The sequence below is a fragment of the Melampsora larici-populina genome, assembly GCF_000204055.1.
Source record: "Melampsora larici-populina 98AG31 unplaced genomic scaffold MELLAscaffold_45, whole genome shotgun sequence".
NCBI lineage: Eukaryota > Fungi > Basidiomycota > Pucciniomycetes > Pucciniales > Melampsoraceae > Melampsora > Melampsora laricis-populina.
The window spans coordinates 455,142-483,092 of record NW_006768809.1 but is presented as its reverse complement, the minus strand read 5'-3'; the positions used below and the strand labels follow the sequence as shown (position 1 = coordinate 483,092).

General features: G+C 41.1%; 5 protein-coding genes across 5 annotated transcripts; 4 read left to right on the top strand and 1 right to left on the bottom strand.

Annotated features, from left to right (window-relative positions):
• Nucleotides 1–381: 381 nt before the first annotated feature.
• MELLADRAFT_66695 (uncharacterized protein) lies at nucleotides 382–3,438 on the top strand (the record flags this gene model as incomplete). Its single annotated transcript, XM_007414750.1, has 3 exons — nucleotides 382–456; nucleotides 529–1,755; nucleotides 1,816–3,438. The coding sequence occupies 3 exons, from the start codon at nucleotides 382–384 to the stop codon at nucleotides 3,436–3,438; spliced, it is 2,925 nt and encodes a 974-aa protein (XP_007414812.1).
• An 810-nt stretch (nucleotides 3,439–4,248) lies between these two features.
• MELLADRAFT_44990 (ATP-dependent 26S proteasome regulatory subunit) lies at nucleotides 4,249–6,157 on the bottom strand (the record flags this gene model as incomplete). The annotated part of the gene is made up of 7 exons (XM_007414687.1): nucleotides 4,249–4,745; nucleotides 4,829–4,975; nucleotides 5,047–5,204; nucleotides 5,269–5,599; nucleotides 5,698–5,867; nucleotides 5,954–6,022; nucleotides 6,088–6,157. The coding sequence occupies 7 exons, from the start codon at nucleotides 6,088–6,090 to the stop codon at nucleotides 4,304–4,306; spliced, it is 1,320 nt and encodes a 439-aa protein (XP_007414749.1).
• A 346-nt stretch (nucleotides 6,158–6,503) lies between these two features.
• Nucleotides 6,504–9,911, top strand: MELLADRAFT_78893 (uncharacterized protein; the record flags this gene model as incomplete). The annotated part of the gene is made up of 8 exons (XM_007414751.1): nucleotides 6,504–6,769; nucleotides 6,852–6,898; nucleotides 6,965–7,347; nucleotides 7,408–8,147; nucleotides 8,996–9,062; nucleotides 9,125–9,192; nucleotides 9,266–9,402; nucleotides 9,473–9,911. The coding sequence occupies 8 exons, from the start codon at nucleotides 6,688–6,690 to the stop codon at nucleotides 9,560–9,562; spliced, it is 1,614 nt and encodes a 537-aa protein (XP_007414813.1).
• A 495-nt stretch (nucleotides 9,912–10,406) lies between these two features.
• Nucleotides 10,407–12,524, top strand: MELLADRAFT_110566 (uncharacterized protein; the record flags this gene model as incomplete). Its single annotated transcript, XM_007414752.1, has 6 exons — nucleotides 10,407–10,429; nucleotides 10,753–11,123; nucleotides 11,206–11,331; nucleotides 11,398–11,439; nucleotides 11,512–12,081; nucleotides 12,211–12,524. 6 exons carry the CDS (start codon nucleotides 10,407–10,409, stop codon nucleotides 12,522–12,524), a joined length of 1,446 nt encoding a protein of 481 aa, XP_007414814.1.
• An 11,353-nt stretch (nucleotides 12,525–23,877) lies between these two features.
• On the top strand, nucleotides 23,878–27,012 carry MELLADRAFT_110565 (uncharacterized protein; the record flags this gene model as incomplete). The annotated part of the gene is made up of 3 exons (XM_007414753.1): nucleotides 23,878–24,112; nucleotides 26,174–26,308; nucleotides 26,807–27,012. 3 exons carry the CDS (start codon nucleotides 23,878–23,880, stop codon nucleotides 27,010–27,012), a joined length of 576 nt encoding a protein of 191 aa, XP_007414815.1.
• Between the last annotated feature and the right edge of the window lie 939 nt (nucleotides 27,013–27,951).

Here is a 27,951-nt window from a genome sequence, read left to right as displayed (position 1 = left end):
TGGCTCCATGCAGTAGATGATTGGCTTCCCTTCAGTAGTGGATATATCGAACATGGTGTTGGTAAGAGTGAGCTCAATTCCTACAAGTGACTGTGCCATCAATTTGCGCTCACATATGCTGATACAATACACCTGATATACCTCTCAGCGCGAATGTTTATCTTACTTCGCGGTCATAATGATGAGGCAAAGATCCCTTCATTCAGCAAGGAATCTGAAGGCCACGAGACGGCCGACTCCCGCTATGCCCAACACGGATAAACCTGAAGTCAGGGCCATGCCTGCTGGACCGACCCGAGGAGAATAGCATTCGGAACAGCATTCAGGCCGTCAGCCCAGGAGGAGCATTACACCCTCCATATAACCACACTTCATCGCATCATGGCGCCCACCTCTCAATTGAAAAAACGTGCTACGGAAACGGGAATGGACAACTTAGATGAGTCTTTCGTCAAGGTACATGATTTCAAAAATCGATCAAGGCGAGGATCGGAATATAACTCATCAGCCAACTTATGGCTGTTCTAGATAGGCACTGCTCTTCCAGCTCTCAGTTCCAACAAAGTCGATAAAAATGAATTTGTACCGATATGGCAGCAAGAAGTTAAAGACGAAAAAGGACGTAGAAGATTACATGGTGCATTTACAGGTGGATTTTCTGCTGGATATTTTAACACAGTTGGTTCGAAGGAAGGATGGGTACCAGCCGAGTTTAAAAGTAGTCGTGCAACAAAGAACAAAGCTGATAATGAACCCAAAAGGACTGGAGCTTCAAGACCAGAGGACTTTATGGATGACGAAGATCTGGCTGAACTCGAATCACGCAAAGAGTTGAAAACTAATTCACAGTTTGACTCAGCAATTGGAACATCTTCCGCCTCATCTACGTTCCAAGCACCTCAATACGATCCCTTGACTGGCCAGCTCGATGCGGTTCCTGAATCTGGTTCATTACATCAACTTGTTGGGCCCTCACGTGCCGAAGCTGCTTTATCAGACCTAATCCAACCAAACACCACTAGGATCGGTCACAAGCTTATGCAGAAGATGGGATGGCGTTCTGGGCAAGGCATTGGACCTCGAATCACTTTTGAACGTCAGAGACAATTGGCTTTGAAACTTGGTGTTCAAATCACCTCGACCGACGATGAAGATGACTCAGAACGTAGAAAGCACCTCTTTCCTCCTTTAGATCGTCCCTTGACAGCCTTTCAACCTTGGCCTGGTAATAATGGACTAGGCTACACCAAGGATATGCATTCACTGGAGTTAGATAGGTCCTTCAGTAGAGCTGAGACATCGGCGGCGCCGACTGAAATTGATGGGCAGACGATGCCGAAAGGCGCATCATTTGGTCTAGGTGCTCTCAATGATCTCGAAGATGACGACCGTGATATCTATGACTCGGAAGTAAACCAAATATCTAGTGATCCGAGAGCGCGAAGGCTATTAGTGGTTGACGAACAGGTCACGACACATCGCGGATCAAAATCTCAATCTCGACAATCGCGCCCTCCTCAAAAGCCAATACATCAAGCCCAGACTAACTTTTCGGACGGCACCCGCATACCCAAGGGTTTTCGACTCGTACTATCTGATGCACGGGGCGATAGGACAAGTGATGCTTGGTATCCTGCTCCGAAAGTACCAGAGTCGTGGGAACCGAATCCTGGGAAAGTGCTGAGCAAGAATACGACCGCTGAGCCAGTCCCTAAACCTTCTGGACATGCCTCCAAGTCGTTAACTGCGGGTGACGTGAGCCTTTTATTGCCTACTCAATCCTTATACAGTATTTTTTTCTGACTCGATGTACAGCGTGGTAGACTCTTGGGTGAGAAGCAGCTACCAAAGTCTGTTTTTGACTTCATATCAGCAAAAGATAAATCTCGATTGGAAAATATGAAGCAGCACGTTTTGGCTCAAGCTTCTGGACAATCCGAGTCATCAGGTGTTTCTAGCCACGTTCTCCCAACGCCCGAATCGTCTATCACTATCCCTGACTTACCACCAGCCATCGCTCAAGCTGCCCTGCGTGGCTTTATGCCTTTCTCACATGACTTGTCTAAGCAAAAGCGATATCAAGTGTATTTACAATCTCAGGCCGGCCTTTTATCGGACGGGGTTGTCTTCTCGCCTAAACCGAAGCCGGGAGAAAGCGTCGACCAGATTACCAAGGAACTAGAAGGTTTTGCCAAGAGTGCTATGATGTTTAAGCCAATGAGTGCCGTGATGGCGTCACGATTTACATCTGCTGCCAGTACCATCGCTAGCGGAGAACTTTCCACCCCCCAACCAGGTCTGAGGCAACCCGTTTTCTTAGACCAAGATACGACACCATCTATTGACCCATCAGCCGACGATGCATCGACTTCCAATAAGGTTGAGGAAGAGCTTAGTCAAGCTGCGCAAGCTGTTCGAATGGATATGTTTGGCATGTTAACTCGAACAACCTCAACCTTTTATCCACAGAAGCTACTGTGTAAAAGATTGAACGTCCCTAATCCATATCCGCACGGCGAGGCCATCGAAATCAAACCGAAAGTAGCATCAAATAGCATGAGTGATTTCATGACTGCGCATGGCTTCTTACCTGCCACTATTGAATTAGAAAAGAAGGAATCTCCTAAAGAAGATGAACAGTCAGGCGATTGGGTCACTCGAAAAGTCATCGATGGACCAGCAAAGTCATTGGACCAAGTCGGTTTGGGTGACGATGATACACAAGGCCGCGATATACTTACCACTACCCGCCCTGCTATCGATCTCTTCAAAGCCATATTTGCAGATGAAAGCGAAGACGAAACTGCTGAAGAAGATCAGTCATCATTACCTTTGCAAAACAAGACTTCTCATGACGTAGCTGTATCAGAGCCTCTACTAGAGACGAATCATTCACATCAATCTCTCGATCAGAACAAATCAGTTTCATCTGCCTCTACTATTGTAGCTCCTATCCCATCACACACGCCTAAAGTTGTCGATCCTGACGAGTTACACAAGTTGGCAAGTTTTCGTCCTACCTTCCTACGCAAGGGTGATAAAGACAAAGATGAAGAAACAAGTAGCAAGAAAAAGAATAAAGGCAAAAAACGAAAGGTATTGATGTCATTTGAGGATGATGAAGTTGAGCCTATCAAAGAGGACTCCAAGATCAAAAAGAAAAAACCTAAGCCGAAACAAGACGAGTCAATTGCTTCAAGTAAGAAAATCAGTGATCCTAAAGATAAGCATCGTATGTCAGATTCCCGGAAGACAAGCCTGGCAAGTGGTAAACGGGAAAGACAAGAGGATTTGGATGATGAATGGGTTGAAAAGACTGATATACCAGAGCCTAAAGTTCTGAAGCAGGCTTCTGTCGTCGTTCCGATGTCAGATAAGAAACTAGATACTATAGCTCCTAACCGACGAGTCCGTGCTAGTGATCTGATGGATGATTGATTATATATATTCAAATCGAAACTTGAAGATGGACTCTTGCTTTTCTTATCAATGTCACTTCAACTGATTTGTAATTTAGCTCTGTGGTCAAGTCTCAATTCAACTTTTATGTCTTAGTTTCACATTGCAGGAGATCCCAGAAGTTGATACCTACATACACATGAGATGATATAGTTTTCAATGGAGTAAGGCCCTTAAACTGTGATAGTCCCTATGAACGCAAAATGTGAGGAAAAGTGAGATTTTTGAAAAACTTGAGATGTCCAAGGGCGCTTTTAGCCATGAACCTTGAAGTCTACGCCTCCTTGGCGTAAGACTTCAATTTACACGCTTAGCTGTGCCTTTGTTAAGTTGATCCTGTTTATTCAAACTGGACAGAACTGAAGATGGATTGTTTCATGTGCTCATTGGCATTGAGGATCAAGAACAGAATTCATTGAGTCTTCTTTTAAGTCAAGGGCTTGTGAACCATGATGTTGAATTTGAACAATTTTGTCTATCAACCTGTACTCAATCTCAATTTCTCTTCAGATCAAGTTCATCAACCAGGACAAAAACCTACATGAATGATGACATTGACATTGTGCAGTAAAATCAAGATTAATTCACTGTTCATACCACATACAATCCCTTAGATGCTTTGAATTATGCGATAAATCTGATACTTATCTAATATAAATTACAGATTACGGACAAATAGCCCCACCTCAAGGATGCCTTTACCAACTCGGATCAAAAAATCGCAAAATTGATATCAACTTATCAAGGTAAGCAAAATGAATCACAACCTTTGAAATCAAAAAAATGATAAAAGATGTGATACATTGAATTATATTTCCAAAACAACCAGAAAAGAAGACAAAGGTTAAAGATACAATCCTTCTGGCATTCCTTCTTGTTTAGTATGAAGTACCTTTTCCCTAGCCGATCTAAAATCTTTAGCAGTCACTCTCATCCTACGTTCACGTAATGCTAATAAACCTGCTTCAGTACAAACCGCTTTGATATCCGCTCCACTTAATTCATCTTTCATCATCACAAACTCATCTAAATCTACATCATCTGATAAGGTCATTCGACTTGTATGTAATTTAAAGATATGTCGTTTCGTTTTCACATCTGGTAATGGAAATTCAATCTTTCTATCAATTCTACCAGGTCGGATTAATGCTGGATCCAAGGTTTCGATCTTATTGGTTGCCATGATCACTTTTACATCTCCTCGTGAATCGAATCCATCTAATTGATTCAACAGTTCTAACATCGTTCGTTGAATTTCTCGTTCTCCTCCTGAATTAGAATCATATCTACATTAAGCGACAAAGAACAAAAAAGTATATCATTACTACACTAGTTCTTCACTTTTAGTTTTGGTATAGAGCTGTCTTACCGTTTTGTTCCTACTGCGTCAATTTCATCAATGAAAACAATCGAAGGTGCATGTTGTTCCGCTACTCGGAATAGTTCTCTGACCAACTTTGGACCATCTCCAAGGTACTTTTGAATCAATTCAGAGCCTACCACTCGAAGGAATGTACTAACATTGAACGATTTCGATTCAGCAAGTCAGTTTTGGTTCATTCCAAGTAAGTAATCGGGTTAACTTACGCGCTGGTCTGATGGGCAACAGCTTTAGCCAATAAGGTTTTTCCAGTACCAGGTTGACCATAAAGAATGACACCCTTGGGTGGTTTGATTCCCATCTCTTCGTATAACTCCGGATGAGTAAGTGGTAATTCAACTGATTCTTTGATTTCCATAATTTGCTAACGTAAACAACCAAGAATTAGACTCATGCGATAAGGAGATTGAAAGAATCTTAAAGCTTACTTGATCAAGTCCACCAATATCAGCATAACTTTCAGTCGGAGCTTTGTCTAATTTCATCACACTAACCATCGGATCTGTATCATCACCTAAAACACCTACTACACTCATCACCTTATGATGTAATAAAACACTACAACCAGGTTCTAGTAAATCTTTATCCACAAATGAAAGTATGTTAACATAATATTCAGGTCCAGTAGCTGATGAAACGATTGCATGATCATCATCTATGATTTCTTCTAATGTTCCTACACCCATTGGAGATCCACGTAAATCATCGACTTCTGATCTTTCACGTTCTGCTTTTTCTTCTTTAGGTTTAAGTCTTTCTCTGTTATTTTGAAAAAAGAAACGAACATCAGGATCAGTTTACCAATCGGCGGAAATAAGAAGTCTTTGGTGTTAAATGAATGAAAATTAAACACAAACTGATTTATAACAAATTCTTCTTCTAAGATTAAATGATCCTTAATTCGATCCATTTTTAATAATTTCAATTTACAACGAGACGTAGGATAAACTGCTGGTAACTTATTGACTGTTGATGGACCTCTTTTCTTTTTGGCTTTACCAACTCGTGTAGGTAATGGAGGTTCCCACTTTAATAAATGAACGTTATAAATTGTTTGAAGAGTAAGTTTGTTTTGTGTATTGAGATAGTATCCAGAATGAAGTTTCGACTGACTTTCTTTTGTTGTGATTTTTTATCTTTACCGTCCTTTCCGGCACCAGACATGTTTGAAGGTCCATTACCCTGTGAAGATGATTGATAGTCAGTTGGCTTGGATTGTAAGATGATGATGATGATAGTTAGCATACCATGATGTTTTGATGTTTTGATGTTGATAAATTGGTAAATAGTATCTGAAGTGTGAATGGTTAGTGGTGGTGGTTGGTCAAGTTGTTGTTGAGTTGAAGTCGAATTGAATTCGATCAAAGTGACGCAACTGCTATTTACATACAATCTTCATGCCTCAACATGTAGCCCTGGCTTAATAGCATACATACTCATTGTATCCTAATAAGTGAGAGTAGCTGTTTATCGCGTTCCGTAAACCCACATCTTGACCTTAAAAAAGCATGACCAAGACATATCCCAGGGTGTGTATGTAGCTTAAGCCAGCCCTTACCTGGTTTAGTACCTTAGGGTATAAAATTTTCTGATTTGTATTTCGGTTTTGGTCAAATCAAATCGACTTGCCCTTCAACATCAAATCGGTCATCCCTTTGTCTGATTCTTTCCCTCACTTCATATCATCGACCACTTCCCAAACTTCCTCATCGTTCAGTCTAGGTCACTTCGTCTATCTTTCTAATCAATAGATTTCACTTCACCTTCACATCTCTAAGCACTCGTCAACTTTTGTTTGACTATCACTGTCTTTGTTACTAAACAAAACTTAAAACTTTTTACTCAACATGTCTTACGGTGGCTATAGTGGAGGATCTGGTAGCTATGGTGGTGGAGGTGGTGGTTACGGGGCCAGCTCTGGTGGGTATGGTAAGCTTTTTTGTAGGGATTTCTGATCCATTCTACCTTTCTTTTTTTGTCCATCTCCTAACTCGAACCATTTATTATGAAGGTGGTGGTGGCGGAGGTTACGGTGGTGGAGGTGGTGGAGGCGGAGGTGTAAGTTCATCTCGAGTGCTTTTATCACACGAGTCTTTCATACTCACTCTTGACTTGACCTGATAGGGTGATCGAATGTCTGGTCTCGGTAGTGGTCTCGGCCGCCCCAAGTGGGACACTACCACCTTATCTCGTTTCGAGAAAAACTTCTATGAAGAAGACCCACGTGTGACAGGTCGCTCAGATCGCGAGATCGATCAGTACCGTAAAGACAAAGAGATTCAAATCTTTGGCAAAAACATCCCTAAACCAGTCTCTAACTTCAGTGAGGCTGGTTTCCCAGACTACATCATGGCCGAGATCCGCAAGGCTGGCTTTACCGAACCTAGTCCTATTCAATGCCAAGCCTGGCCGATGGCCCTCAGTGGTCGTGATGTGGTGGCTATCAGTGCTACCGGATCTGGAAAGACCATTGCTTTTTCACTTCCCGCGATGATTCACATCAACGCGTAAGTCGAGTTTTGATTCTCCTACTCAACTTGTCACTCGAATTAATCTTTTTTTTGCAGTCAACCCCTCCTTGCTCCTGGAGATGGTCCGATTGTCTTGATTCTCGCTCCTACTCGTGAGCTGGCTGTCCAGATTCAAGGCGAGTGCACCAAGTTTGGCGCATCATCTCGTATTCGAAACACATGTGTGTACGGTGGTGTACCAAAGGGTCAACAGATTCGAGACCTCAGCCGCGGTGCCGAAATTGTCATCGCTACTCCCGGTCGTCTGATCGATATGCTTGAGTCGCGGCGGACCAATCTTCAGCGGGTCACTTACCTTGTCATGGACGAAGCTGATCGAATGTTGGACATGGGTTTCGAGCCACAAATCAAAAAGATTCTCGAACAAATCAGGCCTGATCGACAAACCCTCATGTTTTCCGCCACCTGGCCAAAAGAAATTCAACGTCTTGCAAATGAATACTTGAAAGATTTTATTCAAGTCAATGTCGGTAGTCTAGAGCTTACGGCCAACGTCAACATCACTCAGATCGTCGAAGTGTGTAGCGATTTCGAAAAGAAGGGCAAACTGATCAAGCATCTCGAGAAGATTTCCGCTGAATCCGCCAAGGTCTTGATCTTTGTGGGTACCAAGCGTGTGGCCGACGATTTAACCAAGTATCTCCGACAGGATGGATGGCCTTCTCTTGCTATTCATGGTGACAAGCAACAAACTGAGCGTGATTGGGTGCTCGGAGAGTTCAAGAGCGGCAGGAGCCCTATCATGATTGCCACTGATGTCGCTTCTCGTGGTTTAGGTATGTATTGATATTTCATTTAATCCTCTCCGTCCTTCTACTCCTCTCAACACTCTCATCCGATCAAGATACATCACCGCAATGTTCGCATTCCTTTCACGGGGCCTCAAGCAGCAAGTCGTGATCTGCGATTTGCTCCCCGTGTCGCAGCTAGTTCCTGCTGTTGGTGCCCAATTGATGTCCTCCGACGGTCTTTTGGGTCGCTGTCCTGGCGCGTCAGCATGCTTGTCTTGCCTATGATCACATTGGCTTGATGCTTGAAGCATCAGCGCGGCGCGTTACATTTACTGAATTTGAAGCCTTTTATGTGCTTCGGAAGAGAAACCTTCCTTTGATGTAATGTACGCGTGGGCAGCGTTCTATGAACTGTCTGTGCAGGTTTTCCAACCCATAACTCTCTCTGGAGGTCTGTTTCTCTCGTGACAACTCTCTTTCTGGCAAGTTCTGGTCATCGTTGCAGCCTTGGACCCTTCGATCATACATTTCTCGTACGAGAATTGCTTGAAGAAGTTACCATTGCACGATGTGATCTGATCTACTCGAAGCCTTTGAGATTCGCGTTATAGACCAAAGGAGTAGTAGTAGGGTGAATGAATCTCATCAGACAGGATAGGACCGACATCATCGCCTTCGACTCAACTGCAACATCGTCAACTCTCACCACCAAAGTTCGATCATCAAATCACGTCAAGTTTATCGCTCGACTGCAACTTTCAATTCAGCAACCCGACCCTCACCTTTTTTATCTTTACTTCCCGCCTGAAAAAGGCGAACCCGTCATCCTTGCTCATCACACTTTTTGCTCTTGACATGTCCCGACTTCCGACTTGAATTGTTAATTACGATAGACGTGAAAGATGTTGCGTATGTTATCAACTACGACATGCCAAATGGTATTGAAGACTACATTCATAGGTGAGTTTCTTCCTACTGTTGTGCTTTCTTTCTCGGTTAGCTCACTAAATTTCTCTATTCAGAATTGGTCGTACCGGTCGTGCCGGTCGAACAGGAACTGCCTACAGTTACATCAGTGCCGACCAAGGCAGTAAGTGTTACTTCTAGTTTCACGACTTCCCCCAGTATCTGACCAACCTTGAATTCTTTGGCGTGTATTACAGAGCTGGCCCGTGAATTGGTCAAGATCCTCCAAGACGCCAAACAAGTCGTACCTCCTGCGTTAGTTGAGTTGTCCTCATTTGGTGGTGGTGGAGGCGGAGGTCGTCGTGGTGGCGGTGGGTACGGTGGCGGTCGAGGTGTAAGTGAAATAGTCGATCCATCTTTTAAGACTTGTGCGCAAGGCGCTTATGACTCCTTCGATCTGCTAGGGTGGTGGTGGCCGTTACGGTGGTGGTGCGACCGGTGCCAATTCATACGGAATGGGTGGTGGTGGTGGTGGTGGATCATCACGCTGGTGATATCCTCATCATCCACTTTAAAAGAGACACGACCCGACTTTAAGACGAACTCGAGATCCATAATGGAAAAAAACTAAATCTCATGTGATATATACAACATTTTGTTTCTGTGCTACTCTATCCTTTTTTTATTATATGATGTCGTTATGTGAAACACCCCTATACTAGATCTCAACTTTATGAATTTCCCTTTTGTTCTTTTTGTCTCTTTTTGAGAATTCTTATTTCTTTGGTTATTCAAAGCTTTATAAACACAATTTTAAAACAATTCTTAGTGTCGCGTGAATTCTGGCCGTTTTCTAATTTGCTTGGGGTATATAATGAAGCAATAGAATTCAAATGTTGAGATACCCTCTGGGTTGGTACAGAATCCAGGCTTTTGGAACACTGTGACGTCACATTACTCTCGTTGGTTTTTTGACCATTTCTGAACAAATTCATGATAGGATTATCGAGATTTATCGAGATCGCTCTCTTGGTCTCCGATGTGGGCTGCTTCGAGTCGCTCAGCCTCCTTTCCTCGACAGGCCTTAGCATACCTGCGTGCAGTCGAGGCCTCCCGGAGGTGGAATGCTAACTCAACTCTGCGGTTGGTGGGGCTTGGGTTTAGCTGGGGTGGAGCGTGGGCCAAAGAGCAACCTCCGTTATAAAACACGCTTCGGCCTGGCGGTGCTAGGGAGTAGATTAAGTTTGCACACAGCGGGGGACTTTTATCAATAAAGGTTTCCAATAAAAGAACGACACGCAGCACTCGAAAAGCGTCACAATCATCGTCATCGCAGCTTGATTTTGCCTTATCGCCCTGCCCTCACCTGTGGTCTGTTTCCTTCGCCTCGTACAAGAGATGCCCACTGGGTATCATAACATGTTTCTGCTTCGTATGCAATGTAAACCGCGCAATACATCGCTCATGCTGTGTATCTTTACGAGTTTCTCATTCGTACGATATCCATCGATCAAACCACGCAGTTCGGAATGCTCGACTATATGAGCCTCACGAAGAGTTGGGTAGGAGAATTCTACGATCATTGATCTTCGTCACTTCTTGCTACACATTTTCGTGACCGACAAGCGAAGCGAAACTCGATATTACTCTTTACCCAAGACCCAACGGTACACGTCCATTGCCTGTTATCAATCTATCCTTACGTTTTTGTTAAACTGACGTATTGCTTTTTGTGTTCCATCAGATCCTCGCGATCTATCTTTGCGAAATACGAACAGACCCACAATCTATCCAAAGCCACTCGTTCAAAAACTATGGGGACAACAACCCTCTTTACTTTCTTTATCCTGGCTAGTTGCCTATTGGGTTTGATAGAATGCCTTCCAGCGCCGATGATTGGTCCTGAAGTTGAAGCATCAGGGATGAAAGTTCTTGGCGAAGCAACCAAGCCAGAGATAAAAGTGATTGGCGAAGGAACGAAACCAAATATCAAAGTGATGGACGTAGGTAAAAAGCCAGTGATGCCACAACCTCCAAAGCCATCTGAGAAGGAACTTTTATCGCTCGAGGCTGAGGAAAAGGATGTGTTACTTCCAAAGGTACCGTTCAAAAATGGTTAGTTTTAATCTTGATCAATTTTGCGAGCCATGCATTGCTGAGTACTTCCTTATGATCTCATTCCAACCTCGTCAAAAAGACCTACGAGATGCAAGCGACCCGATGAAAGAAGGGCTTACAAAAGGGAAGCTTCCAAAGACTGATGCAACACCACCAGTAGACTATTTTGAAGTATATAGACCTCCGCTAATAGAGCCACCAAAACGTAAGTTGCATATATATAAAGTTGAAGGTCTCGAAACTCATGATTGAGATCATTGCGTCTGTGTAGATGGAAGATACCCAATCGAATACAAGGATGATATGATGAAAGGTTTGTACCCTCTATAAATCACAATTAAAAGAGAATTGACTGATCTTATCTTCGTATCTTGTGCCATTACAGCTACAGACTTTAATCCGACAAAAGCACAAGGACAATTTGTTTTCAACTATCTTATCAAGAATCAAATAGAAAACCAAATCAAAGAAGTAGATCAGAAAGATAAACTTGTGTTACAAAGTTTGTTATCGAAAACTTCAGAACTACATGGGTTTGGAGAAAGAGATAATGAACTTACACTTTTTCAAAGTATGATGTCTAAATCGAAATCTTATTTCAAAAGCTTTTCCCCTAACCCTACAAGTCTTAGTCTTATGAAAGATACAATTCAAGAATTTCAAAGAGTTGATTATAAAATCTCTTTACGTGAAGATCTTTGGATGTTAATAACCTTTCATGCATTTCATTCATCTGAAGCAGAAGATCATTTGATTGGTTTATATCAAACTAAAGAATTTAGAAAAGTTATGATTGAATTTATTTCTAAATTGACTAAATTTGATACCAAAGAAAATGGTCTGGCTTGGCCTATACATGAAGAAATTTTGAAAATTGAAAATAAAGCGATTTATCAACTTAGAAATACTCCTTCTTATCATAATTTTATGAGATTTCATAGTTACCTTTTGAAACGTGAGTAAAAAATTCAAAATCATTTCTTGCTGAATGTTTTATCAATCTTTTTTACAATTTTTGAAAGACTTATGTTAATCTTTGATCTGAATTTTTTTCTTCTTCTCAATGAATCAATTTTCTCACTAGGTTCACATAATGAACTTATGGAGCTTCTCGATAGAGATGTCCTCATATCTCAACTCAAGAACCATAACATACACACTGATGCGAGGCGAATTCTCGAAGATTTCCACCCCAATTGGCAAGAATCAGAATCCAATGAAGAAGAAGCGGCAAAGTTAGCGATGAACCTCAAAGAAAAAGTAGATAAGTTAGACCCGAAAGAGAACGAAGTGGAATTACAAGGAGCTATGAATATTTTATTACATCTTAGAGCGTTTGGAAGTGATGAGCTTAAAACAATGATTGAAAACGCATTCAAACCTACAATAAAGACGTAAAGTATCAACATACACTCGTTCAACAGAATTGTACCTTTTCTTTTTGTTCTCTATTGAGATTACTTTCATTATTCAAACATGCATACATTATATTTCACTTTACTTTATGATTTTGTCTTCTTCTTCAATTAGGTGCTCTTTTAACCTTTGCAAGCTTGGTTCCTCCTCCCCAGACACCTGAGCTCACAAGGAAAAAGTGTTTGAATAAAGGTACTTAGTTAAGTTAGTAACAAGGTCCTTTATTGACCATGACTGCATTATTTTCCCTTCCTTCCCTAAAATCAAGATATCTTTGATGTTTAACTCAGCCTTCCTGAAATTGTTTCTGAAATATTTGGCACATCCTCACAAAATGATATTTTTCATTTGGAACTGATTGATAACTGCTAGATTTGATTGCATTGCACAGACTCTTCAATACATATTGTATGCAACTCCTTAGGACCCCAATGTTTGTTCGCATATTGAAACATTGGGACACTCAAACCCTATGAGAAGTTGGGAATTGTCTTAGGTTCAACTTGTTAGTTCAAGTTGGCACATGCCAGTCTGATGTAATTATGGGATACAAAGTGAAATCAGGGCTTGTGCCAGAATTATTTTGGCTGTAAATTTGAAGCCTGTGCCCTGGATTTCAAAATCTAGATTTACAGCCAAAAGAGTTTAGGGCACAAACCCAGACTTCAATCTTTTGTCCCACAAATATAGAGGCAATTGTGAGGGTGAAAGATGGTTGCTGTGTTTGAACTGCGTTTGGATTCCCAGTAGCATGAGGATGATTACCTCATGGCCAGCATCCAAGGTATTTTTGGATGATGACTCAGAGGTAAAGAAACCCTGATCTGAGAACTTGCATTGACCCACACTGGCGGGGATCTCTTCCTTGGATAACTCCTCAACAGCATATTAGATGGTGGCCAGCAAGGCAATCATTCTGGCAGCGCAGATGTTCTGGAACAGATCATGTTGGGCATCATGGGTGGTGCAAAATGGTTTGGCAAGCTAGGTTAAAGAATGGCTTGGTGTGCCATTCCTACCTTTGTGTTATGGGGTGCCACTCTTTTGGTTTACATGAGTTGTAACCTTTACCAGGGAAAAATGACTTGTTGTCAATGGGAACCTATAAAGCTATTATCTGGAGTTGATAGTATGTGCATAACTCAAATGGAATATAATGTTCAGGGTGATTTGATGGATTGATACCATCCATGATGATTATTTGATTTTGACAGTTCAAGACTGATGATGTTTACAACACAACTTAAATTGTTTTGTAGTTCTACTGATTTTTCCTAGAACCAAAACTACCACTCTCACTCAAATTAAAAAGGGTCATAAGACTTTGAAATAAGATCTTTCCCGATTCTATTCAAAAATTGGGCTTCAAGAGCAACTTTACTGCTGTCCACAATCTATGTTAAAAACAAAATGTTCCAAGGTACTTGCATTTGATCTGTTGCCTGTTATATGAGTTGAGTAATTTCAGCCTCTTCTAAATCAGAACAATTTTTAATGTTCCAGCTGTACAATTTTTACTTCCAAGTCTGATTATCCATTCCTTTTGACTTTTGGCAATGATGACCTTGATTGTGCAACTCTGCTATTGGCCTTGTTTTGGAATCAAAATCTTTTGAAATTTCAGTAACTTCCTTTACCCTCAATTTAGTGTTGCAAAAAACATAGGTGTATCTCCAGCTTTAACCAATGCAGCAACCAACATTGATATTGACAAACTTTAGGTACCTTTCAAGAACCAAACTTAAAGGTACACTTTTGGTATCCTCTTTTCTGGGTCCAGTTGCTTTTGTTCCATTGGAACTTGTTTGTTCCTTAATATTATTGTTCTTCATGGATCAGGTTATCATTCTTGATTATTTGCTCTTTGGATGCAATTGTGAAGCAGGCATTGTCAAATGCTTTTCCTTTGTGAGGTGCAATCTGACAAATTTTGCCTGGCCACCCAAATATTATCTAAAGGGTATCATTCTGTGTGTCCTTCTGTCAGCACCAACACACTTTCAATCAAATTCCAGAAGCCCTTGCGCCTTAGATTTTTCAATTCAATTCAAACCATTGTTTGTCCTATCATATTTTATTCTTTCATTGTGTCCTATTGTCCCTTGATCCTGGTCTTTTTGGACAAGTACATAATTTTGTTTGTTTGGTTTGATTTTTTTTGCAGATATCATCATGTGGTCCTGGATGTAACTTGAGAGCTATATACCACAATTAACACAAACATATATCAAGTTATCTTGATTGACTTGCATGGTCATGATTTGGCATCACATGTTGAGTAGGTCAAGGATGAGACTTTGAAGAAGTTTAAGTCATGTCTGCAAAAGTGATGAAGTGCATATTGGTAACATGCAAAGAAAGTAGACTGGTACACTTATAAACTTCAATAAATGTGATTAGGTGGTATCACATTAACAGGTCACCTCTTGTTGGCATGCCTGCATATTCTCTAGTCAGTCAAAATTCCAAAAACAACTGCTTCTGATCACTTGGTAAGATTAAAACCTTTTGATTTGTTTGAAAATGATCATGTTTTTGAAATCTGAATTAAACCTTATCAATACATACATCAAATTCAAACCAATGGAAAATTTATCAAATCAGAGAAAACACAAAAAGAAAACTTTGTAAGAAAATTAATTCTTAGCACCAAACATCCATTAAAACTCTTATCAAGAAACACAAGATAAATACCATGTTAAGTCTCATCCAGTTCAAAGTGTTTTCTTTTTTTTGGGTTGGACTTCAAAGAGAAATTGACCAAGATCTGAGCTGTAGATGTGTGGAAAGTTTAGTCTGGTGTATGTACCGTAACCCACTGGAAAACCATCTGGTTTGCTTTTAGTGGGAAACCTAGAGCTTAATGTTATGATCCTAGATCCCAGATCTGAGAGATGTCATATACCATGCCAGGTAGGAGGCTCAACCTCACTCTAGATTAGAGCACTTCTTGTCTACTGCTCACTGTGTAAAATACCTCATAGCACATCGATGTGCACACATGATGAGATTTGAAAAAAAGAATAATGTTTTGTTGAACTAAGTGTGCGCAAAGCAGCTGAGACCTGCATATTTGTCTCACAAAGGGATTGCTTTCTGAGCACCTGGACAAAGGGATAGTCTTTGAATCCAAAGATCTGTTCAAAGGGAAAGTCTTCAGATTCAAAGACCTGTTTAAAACTTCTATCATTTCTCTATGACTTTCTTTTTGTGTGTGCACGTCAATGTGCTACCAAGAAATTAACACAGTTGCTTTTGACCTCATGCTACAATAACTATAGTAAGTACATAGTCACCATCACCCTCACTCTCTGTACCCAAGCTATGGCCCCCAGAAGCAGACCAGAACACTTACCTTTCATCTCCATTCTAGAGAGATTTGAATTGATTATGAGATGGTAAAGAGTAAGGATCTAATGTAAAACTTAAAGGTTGGTTGAAAAACTTTAGGTTGAGCTGAAGAAGGTCAAGAATTTCATGATAAAGTCTCTTAAAGTTGTCTTGCTTGGGAGACACTTCATGGACATACATACTAGATATAAAAAAATCAAAAGGAATAAGGAAATCAAATTTAGGAAAAAAAATCCTTGGTCACAGTTAGTGAAAACAGTGTTGTACATAGATAATCTATGGTTCCATGATCTATGAAAAGATTTCTTTCTTTTTTTGTTGACTGTTAGAGATGTTGTAGCCTATTTTGTAATATAGATATTTTAAGGGTCAATAGATTTTTACACTCATCCATTTACACTCAATAATGAGTGTAAATTTGGACGAGTGTAAAACTTTACAGTGAGTGGGCCAATGTACAATTTTACACTCAATCCCGCTCAAATTCAGGAGTGCAAACAAATCACATGTAAAACCATGAGTGTTATTTTGTACATAACCATACCAAACATTGAATTTCACACTGAAACTTTTACATATCACATCCAGGGCAAAAATTCTAGGGGGCAAAAATCTTCCCAGGCCCCAGAATTTTAACTTTACTCTCTAAATCATTTACACTCAAAGTTAGACGTATCACCCCGGGAGTATTTTTTTTTAAAAGATCACCCTGAAACTCTACATTTGCACCCCATCAAAGCATCCAATCGGCATGGTATCAGCACAGTATCTGACCGGCATAACTCTGTCACTAATGCCCTTATCCCCCTGCAGCTACCCTTTCACCGTTGTAGAACTTATAACCCAACAAGGGTTATACAGAGCTGGAAGAGGATAATCTACTAATAAAATGACTAGTAGAAGTTGTCTAAGACTGCTCTTCTAAAACAACACAATCAGGAAAAGGCGCTGTTGTATTGAGTACAGATAAGGCACCAGAGAAATATAACTTTCACATGTATTTTAACTTCAAAAGCACACTTTGTATTACTATCAACACTGCTATAGTGTTATTCCCAAATGATAACTGAAGAAAATAAGCAATATCTTTGTGATATTATTCCCAATAAGTCTTTTTGACTATAAAACTAAAGTAAATTTCTCTTTATAGCTATAATAAAGGGCATATTTAAGTGACCGGGTACTATTAAAAGAAGTGTATGATGATAAACAAAATAATAACTGTGTAAATGATAAAGAAAAAAGGGGAACAACAGTCCCAAAATCATCTCAAAGTATATATAACAATGTACTCCAACTTTTACAATGGCCAACAGCCTCAAAACCAATCAAATCCGCCCAAAAATCCCTAAAAACCCTATGATGATGCAATGTAATGATTTTGTTACTAATAAATGATGTAATTTTCACAGCTAAAAGTGATCAATGACGCAACAATATGATGTACAGCACTTCTTATGATGAATACAGGTGATTTTTTCCTTGTAAACTAGCTGAAAACCAAATTTTGAGATTACAAATTTTTTCAGATGAGGTCCAATTTTTGATTACTAAAGTGCATCTTGTAGCCCTTGTGTTACTGATCATTTATGACACCCATATGACCTATTTCTGATGAGTGATGAGTAAGATATTGAGTTGTGAAGTTAAGGTTTTTAGTGTTACATGTTGACTTGTGACTGTAAATTCGAGATTCACACCAATTTCTTATTTGTCTTAGTCTTATAACTTTTTACATACACCTCCGCTACTATTGATTTAAAGTTTGTACATTATGTAATCCACTCTTCTGCGTTGAATGAGCTATCTACCAACCTAATCTGACGTCATTTGACATATGTAATGAGCTGAAAACCTTCATTTTTGACAAAGTTCACCCATTTTCTTCACTTTTCACAGCTGCTACTCTCTTCTTCTTGCTCATGTAATATGACATCATCTTCTATAACCTTAAAAATCCCGGAAAATCCTCTTGGCAACTTTAAATTTCACTATTACCACCATTACATATGCAAACTACACGTATACCTCTTGTTTACCAACTTCGAAAAAGTACCTTTTCTTTAATAACTCCTGTTTCTTCTTATCAACCTTCAAGTTTCAAATTGTTATAGTATAATATAATGTTGTTCTTTCATATTATAACCTCATAATACCCATAACTTTATTATTACTACCCTAAAAACCATTTTCCAACCTGTGTACCCATATTTTCCAATTTTTCTTATGTTTTTCTTTCTTTCTTTTTGTAATAACTTGGTGAATGAACTCTAATGATCTTAATAAGTAATGTGAAATAAAATGATGTAATGTTAACCCAATGACCAATACATAAGCCTATGATAGCTTCAATTGATCCAAAAACCTCCATTTCGAATTTTCTGTCCTGCTGAACTTTTCTAATAAACTGGTAAACTACTAAATATGAATTTTTTGATTGATGCCTTAAATTGATCACCACACCGTAACCCAACACCGTCCAACACCACTGCCAACCCATATCGCCTGATATCATGAAGGTCTCTTCCACCAACCAACCATCCGATAAAAGCCACAATAGTCTGAATCTCATCGCTTGCCATCAACGTTTTCCATTCTGAAAAGACCTCCCGAGCTTTTGAGCTTTTGAGCTGTCATCTCATCTTGATCTCATCATGGATCCTTACCTCCTGCGTTCACCAGCTCATCACCCCAATGGAAAACACCAAACGCCTGGTTCCTATTCTTCAATTCGACCTCCCTCCTCCTCTTCCGAGTCTCCAACCTACATTTGAGAATTGACTGTCCTGAATTTTGTCTACAAACTCTACCGAGTTTATCTGTGTCTCACATTCTCCCGATTCTACCCAAACAATCACCTCAATCAGTCTTATCCAACCCTTACATCCAAATCATCCGTTTCACTTACACTGTACTGTGACACCATGCCTGAACTTAGTCATCATGAAACCCCCGGTACCCCTGATTCTCCTCAAATCAACTTTCACGATTTGATCATTGATCCTGATAACCCAATCAAGCTAGTCAGTGAATCAGTCGTAAACTCTTCTCCTGGACAGCAAAAGAAGAAACACAATTGCCTGAAGAAGACAGGCAAGAAGTTCAAGATTCCAATCCCGGCCACCGGAGAACTGAAGACCTTCATAGATCACGGTTTGATGTGTGATGCTGAAGGCTACCCAATCTATCCCAACGGCAAAACAGTCTTTGTTCGAGAACCTACCGATCAAATAACCAACTTCGGCCACATCGCGTATCCGCACACTCAAAAGAATCACGGCGCCAAGAACGGGCCTTGGAAAACGATCTGGTTCAAATGCCTTGGTGTGTTGCATTGTGACGACGACTTTTGTGACTATGCAGCTGCCCCTCCAACCGCGGATGGCAAAGCATCCGAGCTTATCAAAGAGTAAGTTCCATTTCCTTTAGATTGGATTTTGTTATGTGTGACTTGCAATCCACCCACGCTGACATTGTTCTCTCTTCGCCATGCAGTCATCCCAAATGTCCTGCCGTCAAATGTGACAGCAATCACGTCTGGACACAATGTCTAGACTCCAACTGCCAAATCGACATCAAAAAGCAGACCGGTTGGGGTGTACTCAGGCACTTGGGGACTCATCATCATGTTTGGCCGTCTTCCAAAAAGGCGGATCCCCTGGCCATGCAAGTGCTCACGGATCAGTTGGTGAGCAACCCAAAGGCTGCTTTGGTCCTCAAGGTAAGCTCTCTCTCCTTTTTTATTTTCTTCTATGGTCTTTGTTCTCTTTTCCTTTCTTCTCTCATTTCCCATCTTTATGTTTCATCTTTTTTTCTTTTGATCTCGCTATCTCCATTTCTTTTTCTCAAGGAGGCACACTAACTAACTTCTTATCCTTGCTTGATTCAGGTAGGGCAGGCTGGTGCAGGACAGACCGTCACCACTCCTGTAGTGGATATCCATCCTGCCTTTGCCAACGGAGGTCGCCTCGGTTACTTGCGATGCAAGGTTCTCATTGACAAGGGCCTGATGCCCAAAAAGGAGAGTCACGGTGGGGGTGACAGGCTTATAATGGATCTTATGCATTGGGGCAGGTAAGTCCTTTGATTTTCCTCATGTTTACGGTTGATATTCAAAAAACTTACTGCCTCTGGGTTTTCTTCCGTGCAGGAACGGTCTTAGATTGATATCAATGTTGCTTTCAGGTGCCAATGTGCACATCACTTACCAATCCGAATGGATGGCCGAGCAACTTGTGCGACAGGATCAGGACAACCGTGTTTATTCAGGCGGACTTCTATCCGATGTGACTTACCAATTTTTCAACCACGGTTATCTTCTCACCACCTCCATGTATAGCAACATGATGCATCGTTGGGTCCTCATTCAACTCACCTGGATGTGGCGACTTGACAAAGCTCATTACGAATCCCATTTCACCACCCTTCTCAAACGAATCTCAACCACCAACCTCAACCACCAACCTCACGCACCACGAGCGCGATCTTTGGATTCAACAAGTGGTTGACTTTTCGACAGCCCAGAAGAAGGGCTTCGTCAGCGCATACATGAAAGTTTTCAACAAATATGATCCAGCTAAGGCCCTGAGTAAGTTGAAGGGTTGTCACAAGCACCATCGTCAATCCATCACTCAAGTCAAGAAGAATTGTAACATAGTGGATGCCAGTTGAGTTGTAAGTCTTACGATTTGGTCATTGCTCTTCAGCTTTTATTGATGATGAATGACTAACAATGTATGTTATCATAGGCCGAATTTGAACGCCTCGCGCTTGACCTTCTCGAACCAACCAAGCCTGGCGGGATGTCTCTCCGCAATAAGTTTGATCAAATGTCCCGGCTCTTTCCCAAAAGTAAGGCGTGGGTCAACTGGTGGAATACGGCCAATATCCACAGTATGCTATTCTGTGGCCGCAAGCGACTACCCCTGGACAATCCTCAGTTAGAAGATGAAGACCCCCTAATGGCCGAGGTTCCTGACACCACCAATGGTCAGGAATTGATGCATCGTCAGTATTACATCTTAACGTAAGATTTTATTTCTGTTGATTATATCTACATATCATGTCTAACAAGCTATCATGCTAATGTTCTTATGTATTTCTATTTTGCTAGGTTGGGGCACTGTACCATTGTGCAAGGGTTTGTACAGTTACTACCGTTCACCAAATCATTGAAGAAGGACTTCAATCATATTCGCCGAGGCATTTCCGTTAAGTACAGGTTCAACTGGACCTCCGTGGTTGAAACTCTTGGATGGTCCAAGGAGCTGACTCGGCGCAAACCGGACGCCAATGACAGACGACCGCCAGATACCACTGATGCCCTCATTGGTCCCAAGAAGGCAGGTTGCCCAGCTGGTTCACTGAATGTGAACCGGGACCCACACTCTTCTTATCAATCATACTCGGCAAGTAACGACCCAGGGAAGCAAGACCGATGTTGGGAGACGGCCACTCTGGAAAGCTTATATCCGACATTTTCACCTTTGTGGATGAAAGGTTCCAATGGTAAAGGAAAGGACATAGCGTCCAAACTCATCCAACACTACTCTTCCAGGGCCTCAGCCAAGTTGCATCAATCCACCCACGTCAAGTCAGTGCTCTCTCAAGGGCTCAAGTCATTACAATCCGCCATTCAAAAGATAGCCACAGATTTGTTTGTAACCGATACCTTCTGTTCAGCCGATTTATTCCTGGATTAGATCCTTGCCTCCAAACAAAACGTGCCAAACTCAATTGGACGTTGTAGAACTTATAACCCAACAAGGGTTATACAGAGCTGGAAGAGGATAATCTACTAATATAATGACTAGTAGAAGTTGTCTAAGGACTGCTCTTCTAAAACAACACAATCAGAAAGAGCTCTGTTGTATTGAGTACTGATAAGGCACCAGAGAAATGTATCTTCACACGTATTTTAACTTCAAAAAGCACACTTTGTATTACTATCAACACTGCTATAGTGTTATTCCCAATTGATAACTAAAGAAAATAAGCAATATCTGATTGATATTATTCCCAATAAGTCTTTATGACTATAATACTAAAGTAAATTTCTCTTTATAGCTGTAATAAAGGGCGTATTTAAGTGACCAGGTACTATTAAAATAAGTTTATGATGATAAACAAAATAATAATGGCGTAAATGATAAAGAAAAAAGGGGAACAACAATCCCAAAACCCTCTCAAAGTATATATAACAATGTACTAGAACTTTTACAATGGTCAACAGCCTCAAAACCAATCAAATCCGCCCAAAATTTCCTAAAAACCCTATGATGACGCAATGTAATGATTTTGTTACTAAGAAATGATGTAATTTTCACAGCTAAAAGTGATCAATGACGCAATAATATGATGTACAGCACTTCTTATGATGAATACAGGTGATTTTTTCCTTGTAAACCAGCTGAAAACCAATTTTTGAGGTTACGAATTTTTTCAGATGTGCTCCAATTTTTGATTACTAAAGTGCATCTTGTAGCCCACGTGCTACTGATCATTTCTGACACCTACATGACCTACTTCTGACGAGTGATGAGTAAGATATTGAGTTGTGAAGTTAAGGTTTTTGGTGTTACATGTGACTTGTGACTGTAAATTCGAGATTCACACCAATTCTTTATTTGCCTTATAACTTTTTACACACACCTCCGTTACTAATGATTTAAAGTTTGTATATTATGTAATCCACTCTTCTGCGTTGAATGAGCCATCTACCAACCTATTCTGACGTCATTTGACATATGTAATTAGCTGAAAACCTCCATTTTCCACGAATTTCACCCATTTTCTTCACTTTTCACAGCTACTACTCTCTTTTTCTTGCTCATGTAATATGACATCATCATCTATAACCTTAAAAATCCCGGAAAATCCTCTTGGCAACCTTAAATTCCATCACTACCACTATTACACATCCAAACTACACGTGTACCTCTTGTTTACCAACTTCGAAAAAGTACCTTTTCCCTAATAACTTTTGTTTCTACTTATCAACCTTGAAGATTAAAATTGTCATAGTATAATATAATGTTGTTCTTTCATATTCTAACCTCATAATACCCATAACTTTATTTTTACTAACCTAAAAACCATTTTCCAACCTATGTACCTATATTTTTGAATTTTTCTTATGTTTTTCTTTCTTTCTTTTTGTAATAAATTTGTAAGTAAACTATAATGATCTTATGTATAATGTGAAATAAAAATGATGTAATGTTGACCTAATGACCAATACATAAGCCTACAAGAGCTTCAATTGATCAAAAACCTCCATTTTCGAATTTTCTTTCCTGCTGAAACCTGCTAATAAACTGGTAAACTGGTAATTGTGAATTTTTTAATTGATCCCATAAATTGATCACCACAACGTCACTTCACATTTCAACTCCAGTGCGACTATCAATGCCCAAAGGAGGCTGCACATCAGCCCAGCGATGCCATGACTCAGACATGTGTCTCAATCACTTCGGACCTTTTCCGTGACATCAACTTACGTTACCTGGATGTCACCAAACTGCTCTATTTATGGCACAGCGAAGGCCTTTACTCTACCAGCCCTCGCTGCTGCCCAACCTGCCAAACGAACCGCAAACGGCAAAAGAAGGTACAAAGAGATCATCCTGATGATGACAAAGGAACCGACCACGCGGAAGGACTGCCTCAACTGTACGAGCAAACTCAATTGGACTTCACTACGAACCCAATGAACATCTACTTTCATCTTGGAAACGCTGCTGGTCTGAAGGAAGAGGAACACAACGGTTTCATGTAGGATATGCAGTGGCCAGAGACCCTCACCTTCAACAACGTCGCCTATCACATTGTATCCCGTGGCTTTTGGGGCTATTGTCACTACTGGTCCAAGGTGGTAAGGCACAATGACGGTGCTCAAGGGGTATGGTTCTATGACAATCACAAGGATGGTGGTCGCGCACAACTCCTGGGAAGAGAGCTCACCTTGATTACAGGCGCTCAAACAATGACTAGTTGGCTCATTTACTCTTGCAAGCCTACCTCTGAAGAAGAAAAGTTCATCAAATCCAACATTGCCAAGATCAATCAAAAGAATCCTGACTCCCTTGGAGATCTACCATTTGTTTCCGTCGTGGACTTAGAAGGAGTCCAAGATCAAATTCAAAAACTTGGTGAAGAAGATGAACTTGAAGCAGACAAAATCAAAGAAGACATACCAACTGTGGAACAGTCTGATGTCGGTGTTGTCAGAGCAGGGATGATTTAAGTTCAGAACAGATCTAATGAACTACAATCAAAATCCCACGAATGAGCTACTCACCTGTCAGAGCAGGGATGATTTAAGTTCAGAACAGATCTAATGAACTACAATCAAAATCCCACGAATGAGCTACTCACCTTTCACCCAAGAAAGTAAAAGAATATCTTGGATGAAGAGGGAGGCTTTCTTCGTTGCTCTTCGAGGTTTACATGATATAGTTGAGAATACAAACTAGGTTAATAATGATGAGAATCTTAACAAACAACATACATATGGTCTTATGCGCTACACATGAATATTAGTAAATGAGATATGAAATAATAGCAACATTTGAGTTTCAGACTTGTGAAATGTAATATGTAATACATAAATGAAACGATAACTTTAACATCCCCCCTATTTCAAGAACATTTCTAAATCATGTGATTCAATTCCAGAGCATGACTAATTCCTTGAGGACCCAATGGTTTTGTTAAATGATCGGCTAGCATTTCATCACTCGGAATATGATGGATTTTGAGTTGATTTGATTGAATAAGATCACGAATGTAATGAAATCTTCGGTCAATGTGTTTGGATCTTGACTTTAGACCATCGCCGGTTGCTGTAAAGATTGCCGATGTGTTGTCTATGTAGAAAGGTGAAGGTTCTTCTAACTGATGCATGATGTCGAAGTAAAAGGAACGAACCCAAGCCATATGTTTAGAGCATTCGGTCGCAGCTACATATTCAGCTTCAGAAGTTGATAGAGCCACAATTGATTGACGCTGAGACTTCCAACACACTGCGCCATTTGATACAGTTATGACGTAACCGGTTACAGATTTCCGAGTTAATGAGCATTGTGAAAAATCCGAATCCGAGTAAGCTTGAGGTTCATCAGTCCCCCCAGAGTAAGTAATTGAAAGCTCTTGGGTACCCCGTAAGTATCGTAAAACGTGCTTAGCAGCCATCCAATGAGATACCGTCCATGCTGAGTTATACTTTGAGAGTTGTGATACAGCATAAGAAATGTCTGGACGGGTGCAGGCAGAGATCCATTGAAGGCAGCCGACGAGTTCTTGATAAGGTATGTCTTTGGCTGCTTCGATATCTTCAGTCGATCCAGGGGTCAGTAGAGTCTTTTGAGGAAGGGGTGTTTTCGCCGGCCTGCAGTTCACCATGGCGAATCGTTCAAGACAAGACTCTATATAGTGAGATTGGGAGATTTTAATGTAAGAACCATCTTCAGCAATATCCAGCTTTATCCCAAGGTATAATGTGGGTCGATCGGTCCATTTGAGTTTGTATTTGGAATCGATGAAGGTTTGAAATTTGAAGAAAAGCTCATCATTGTCACAAAACACTAATGAGTCATCGACGTGAAGATGTAATATGAGTAGTCCAAGAGCGCAGTTCAAGACATAGACGGCTGAGTCAGACGAGACGGGATAGATTTCAAAACCGGCTGTTGTCGCTCCGAAGTGTTGTTGCCAACGACGAGCAGCCTGTTGCGTTCCATAGAGAGATTTGATCAACAACCATACTCGATGTCTTTGAGTCGGATGTTCAAAACCCAAAACTTGTCGAGCATATACGAGGTCTTTCATACCACTGTTGAGGAAAGCAGTGACAACATCAAATTGACGGATCTTCATTCGCCTAGTACGTCTGTTACCTTTGGCTCTAGCAATTGACAAAGCAAGTAGAATTCGTAGTGAGTCAATCTTGCCGACCGATGCATAGGTATCATTATAGTCAAGGCCCTTGATCTGATGATTACCAAGAACCACCCAACGAGCTTTAAAACGTATAACTCGATTGTGCTCGTCTCGCTTCTTGTTAAAGATCCACATCCCCCCAAGAACGTTAGCATCTGGAGGAGGATCGACCAGCTTTCCAACAGAATGGTCCATGAGAGACTTGAACTCCTCTTCCATCGCATGAAGCCAGGCTTGTTTATCTGGACTAGCCATCGCCTGAGTATAGGTTGGACTGTCGGGATCCGTTCCAGTGGTCGCAGAGAAACCCCAACGATCAGGGATGATTGATCTTGTATTAGTAACAATCATTGGACCAAATTGGGAGGTAGTTGCCACAGAAGTCGAAGGGAAACCGTATCGAACAGGCGCCTTTTTAGTACGTCCAGAGCGGCGTGTAGGCGCTGGAGGAGGTATAGGCTGTGGAGGCGGTGATGGTGGTCTCGGAGATGGCTGAGGTGTTGGAATCGGGGAAGGTTCGGGAGAGGGAGAAGACTTCACAACCGGTTCAACTTGTTGAACCAATTCATCCAGTGGCTGTTGGTCTGATGGTTGATTAGGAGTTCCAGACCTAGACGACACCCGGACGGAGGAAACGGATGATAAGGGAGATGAGTTAATTGAAATTGGTTTCTGAAAATCTTCTGTTTCCGTGCGATTAGGAGTAGGAGAGAGATTTACTGAAGGAGCCGATGAATGGATCGATGGATCAGACGGAGTGTCCAATACATCAGTCTCACGATAAACATCATATCGTTGGGGCGGAGTGACTGGTACCAAATCCCGTAACTGTTCAAAACGGTTCGGAGACTCGACGGCTAACCTCGGAGCATGAATTGAGGCACTCAGTGGAATCCGAACCTTAGGATAGACCGGAGATGAAACAGAAGGAGAATTGTGAATGGAAAGATTCGGTCGAGGTGGCGTCTGATTAGGTGAATCTATGATTGGTGAATCCGCTCTAATCGGAGTAGAAGGGATGTTGGAACCCTTGGCTGGTGAAGATTCTTCAGATTCAGTCTCCGGAACTGGGGTAATCTTGGATGGGGCTACCGAATTGGTAAATTCAGGCAGCAGTAGTTCCTCCGGAACATTAGGTGATAAAGTCGGATGTAAACCAGGAAAGGTTTCTTCTTGGTAGACTACATCCCCCGTGACAAATACACGACCAGTTTGCTTGTCCCAGAGACGAGCTGCTCTTGCCCCCTCTTCTAGTCCAATAAAGATGAAACGCCTAGCCAATGGACCAACTTTTGATTTTCGACTTCTGTCCACTGCGAAACAGAGTGAACCGAAAGGCTTGAAACGATCAACATCGAATGGATGAACATGGCCAGGAAGGAGAGCTTCAAGAGTTTCCATCGGAGTTTTGTGCTGTAATGCGGCATGTGGAGAACAATTAATCTGAAGTACGCAATACTTTGCCAGTTCCCCCCAAAGATGAAGCGGGAGACCTGAGTGAATCAGTTGAGAGCGTATCCTCCCTAAAAACGTTCGACCAAAACGTTCAGCAACTGAATTGGCTGTAGGACGTTCAGCTGGTCCTCGTTCAATCTCAATGCCTTCTTCTTTAAGATATTGAAGAAAATCATTTGACGAGTACTCCCCTCCTCGATCAGATTTTAATTTGAGAATCTTTCTTGCACACTTTTTCTCCATCAAGGCTTTGTAATGTTTGAAAGACTCAAATGTTTGATTTTTGGATTTCAGAAGGTATATTTGAGTATATCGAGTATGATCATCAATGAAAGTGACAACATATTTGAAACCAGATTTCGTGGCTGGGGATATAGGACCGAGGAGATCACTATGTACAATGTTGAGTAAATCAGGTGAACGATGAAATGAGGAGGTGGATGGAGACTGAGTTAATTTGCCCATCGCACAAGCGTCACAGGGAAGAAAATCTTTACGACAGATAGATATGGATTTGAATCGGCGAAGAAAAGAAATCACAGCATCGGGGTGAAGATGACCCAATCGTTTGTGCCATAGGCTGGCCAATTTTACAGGATCCGTGTAGGAAAAGTAAGCATTAGTATGACAACATTTTCAACTCAGGGGTCCAGAGACGGTTTGT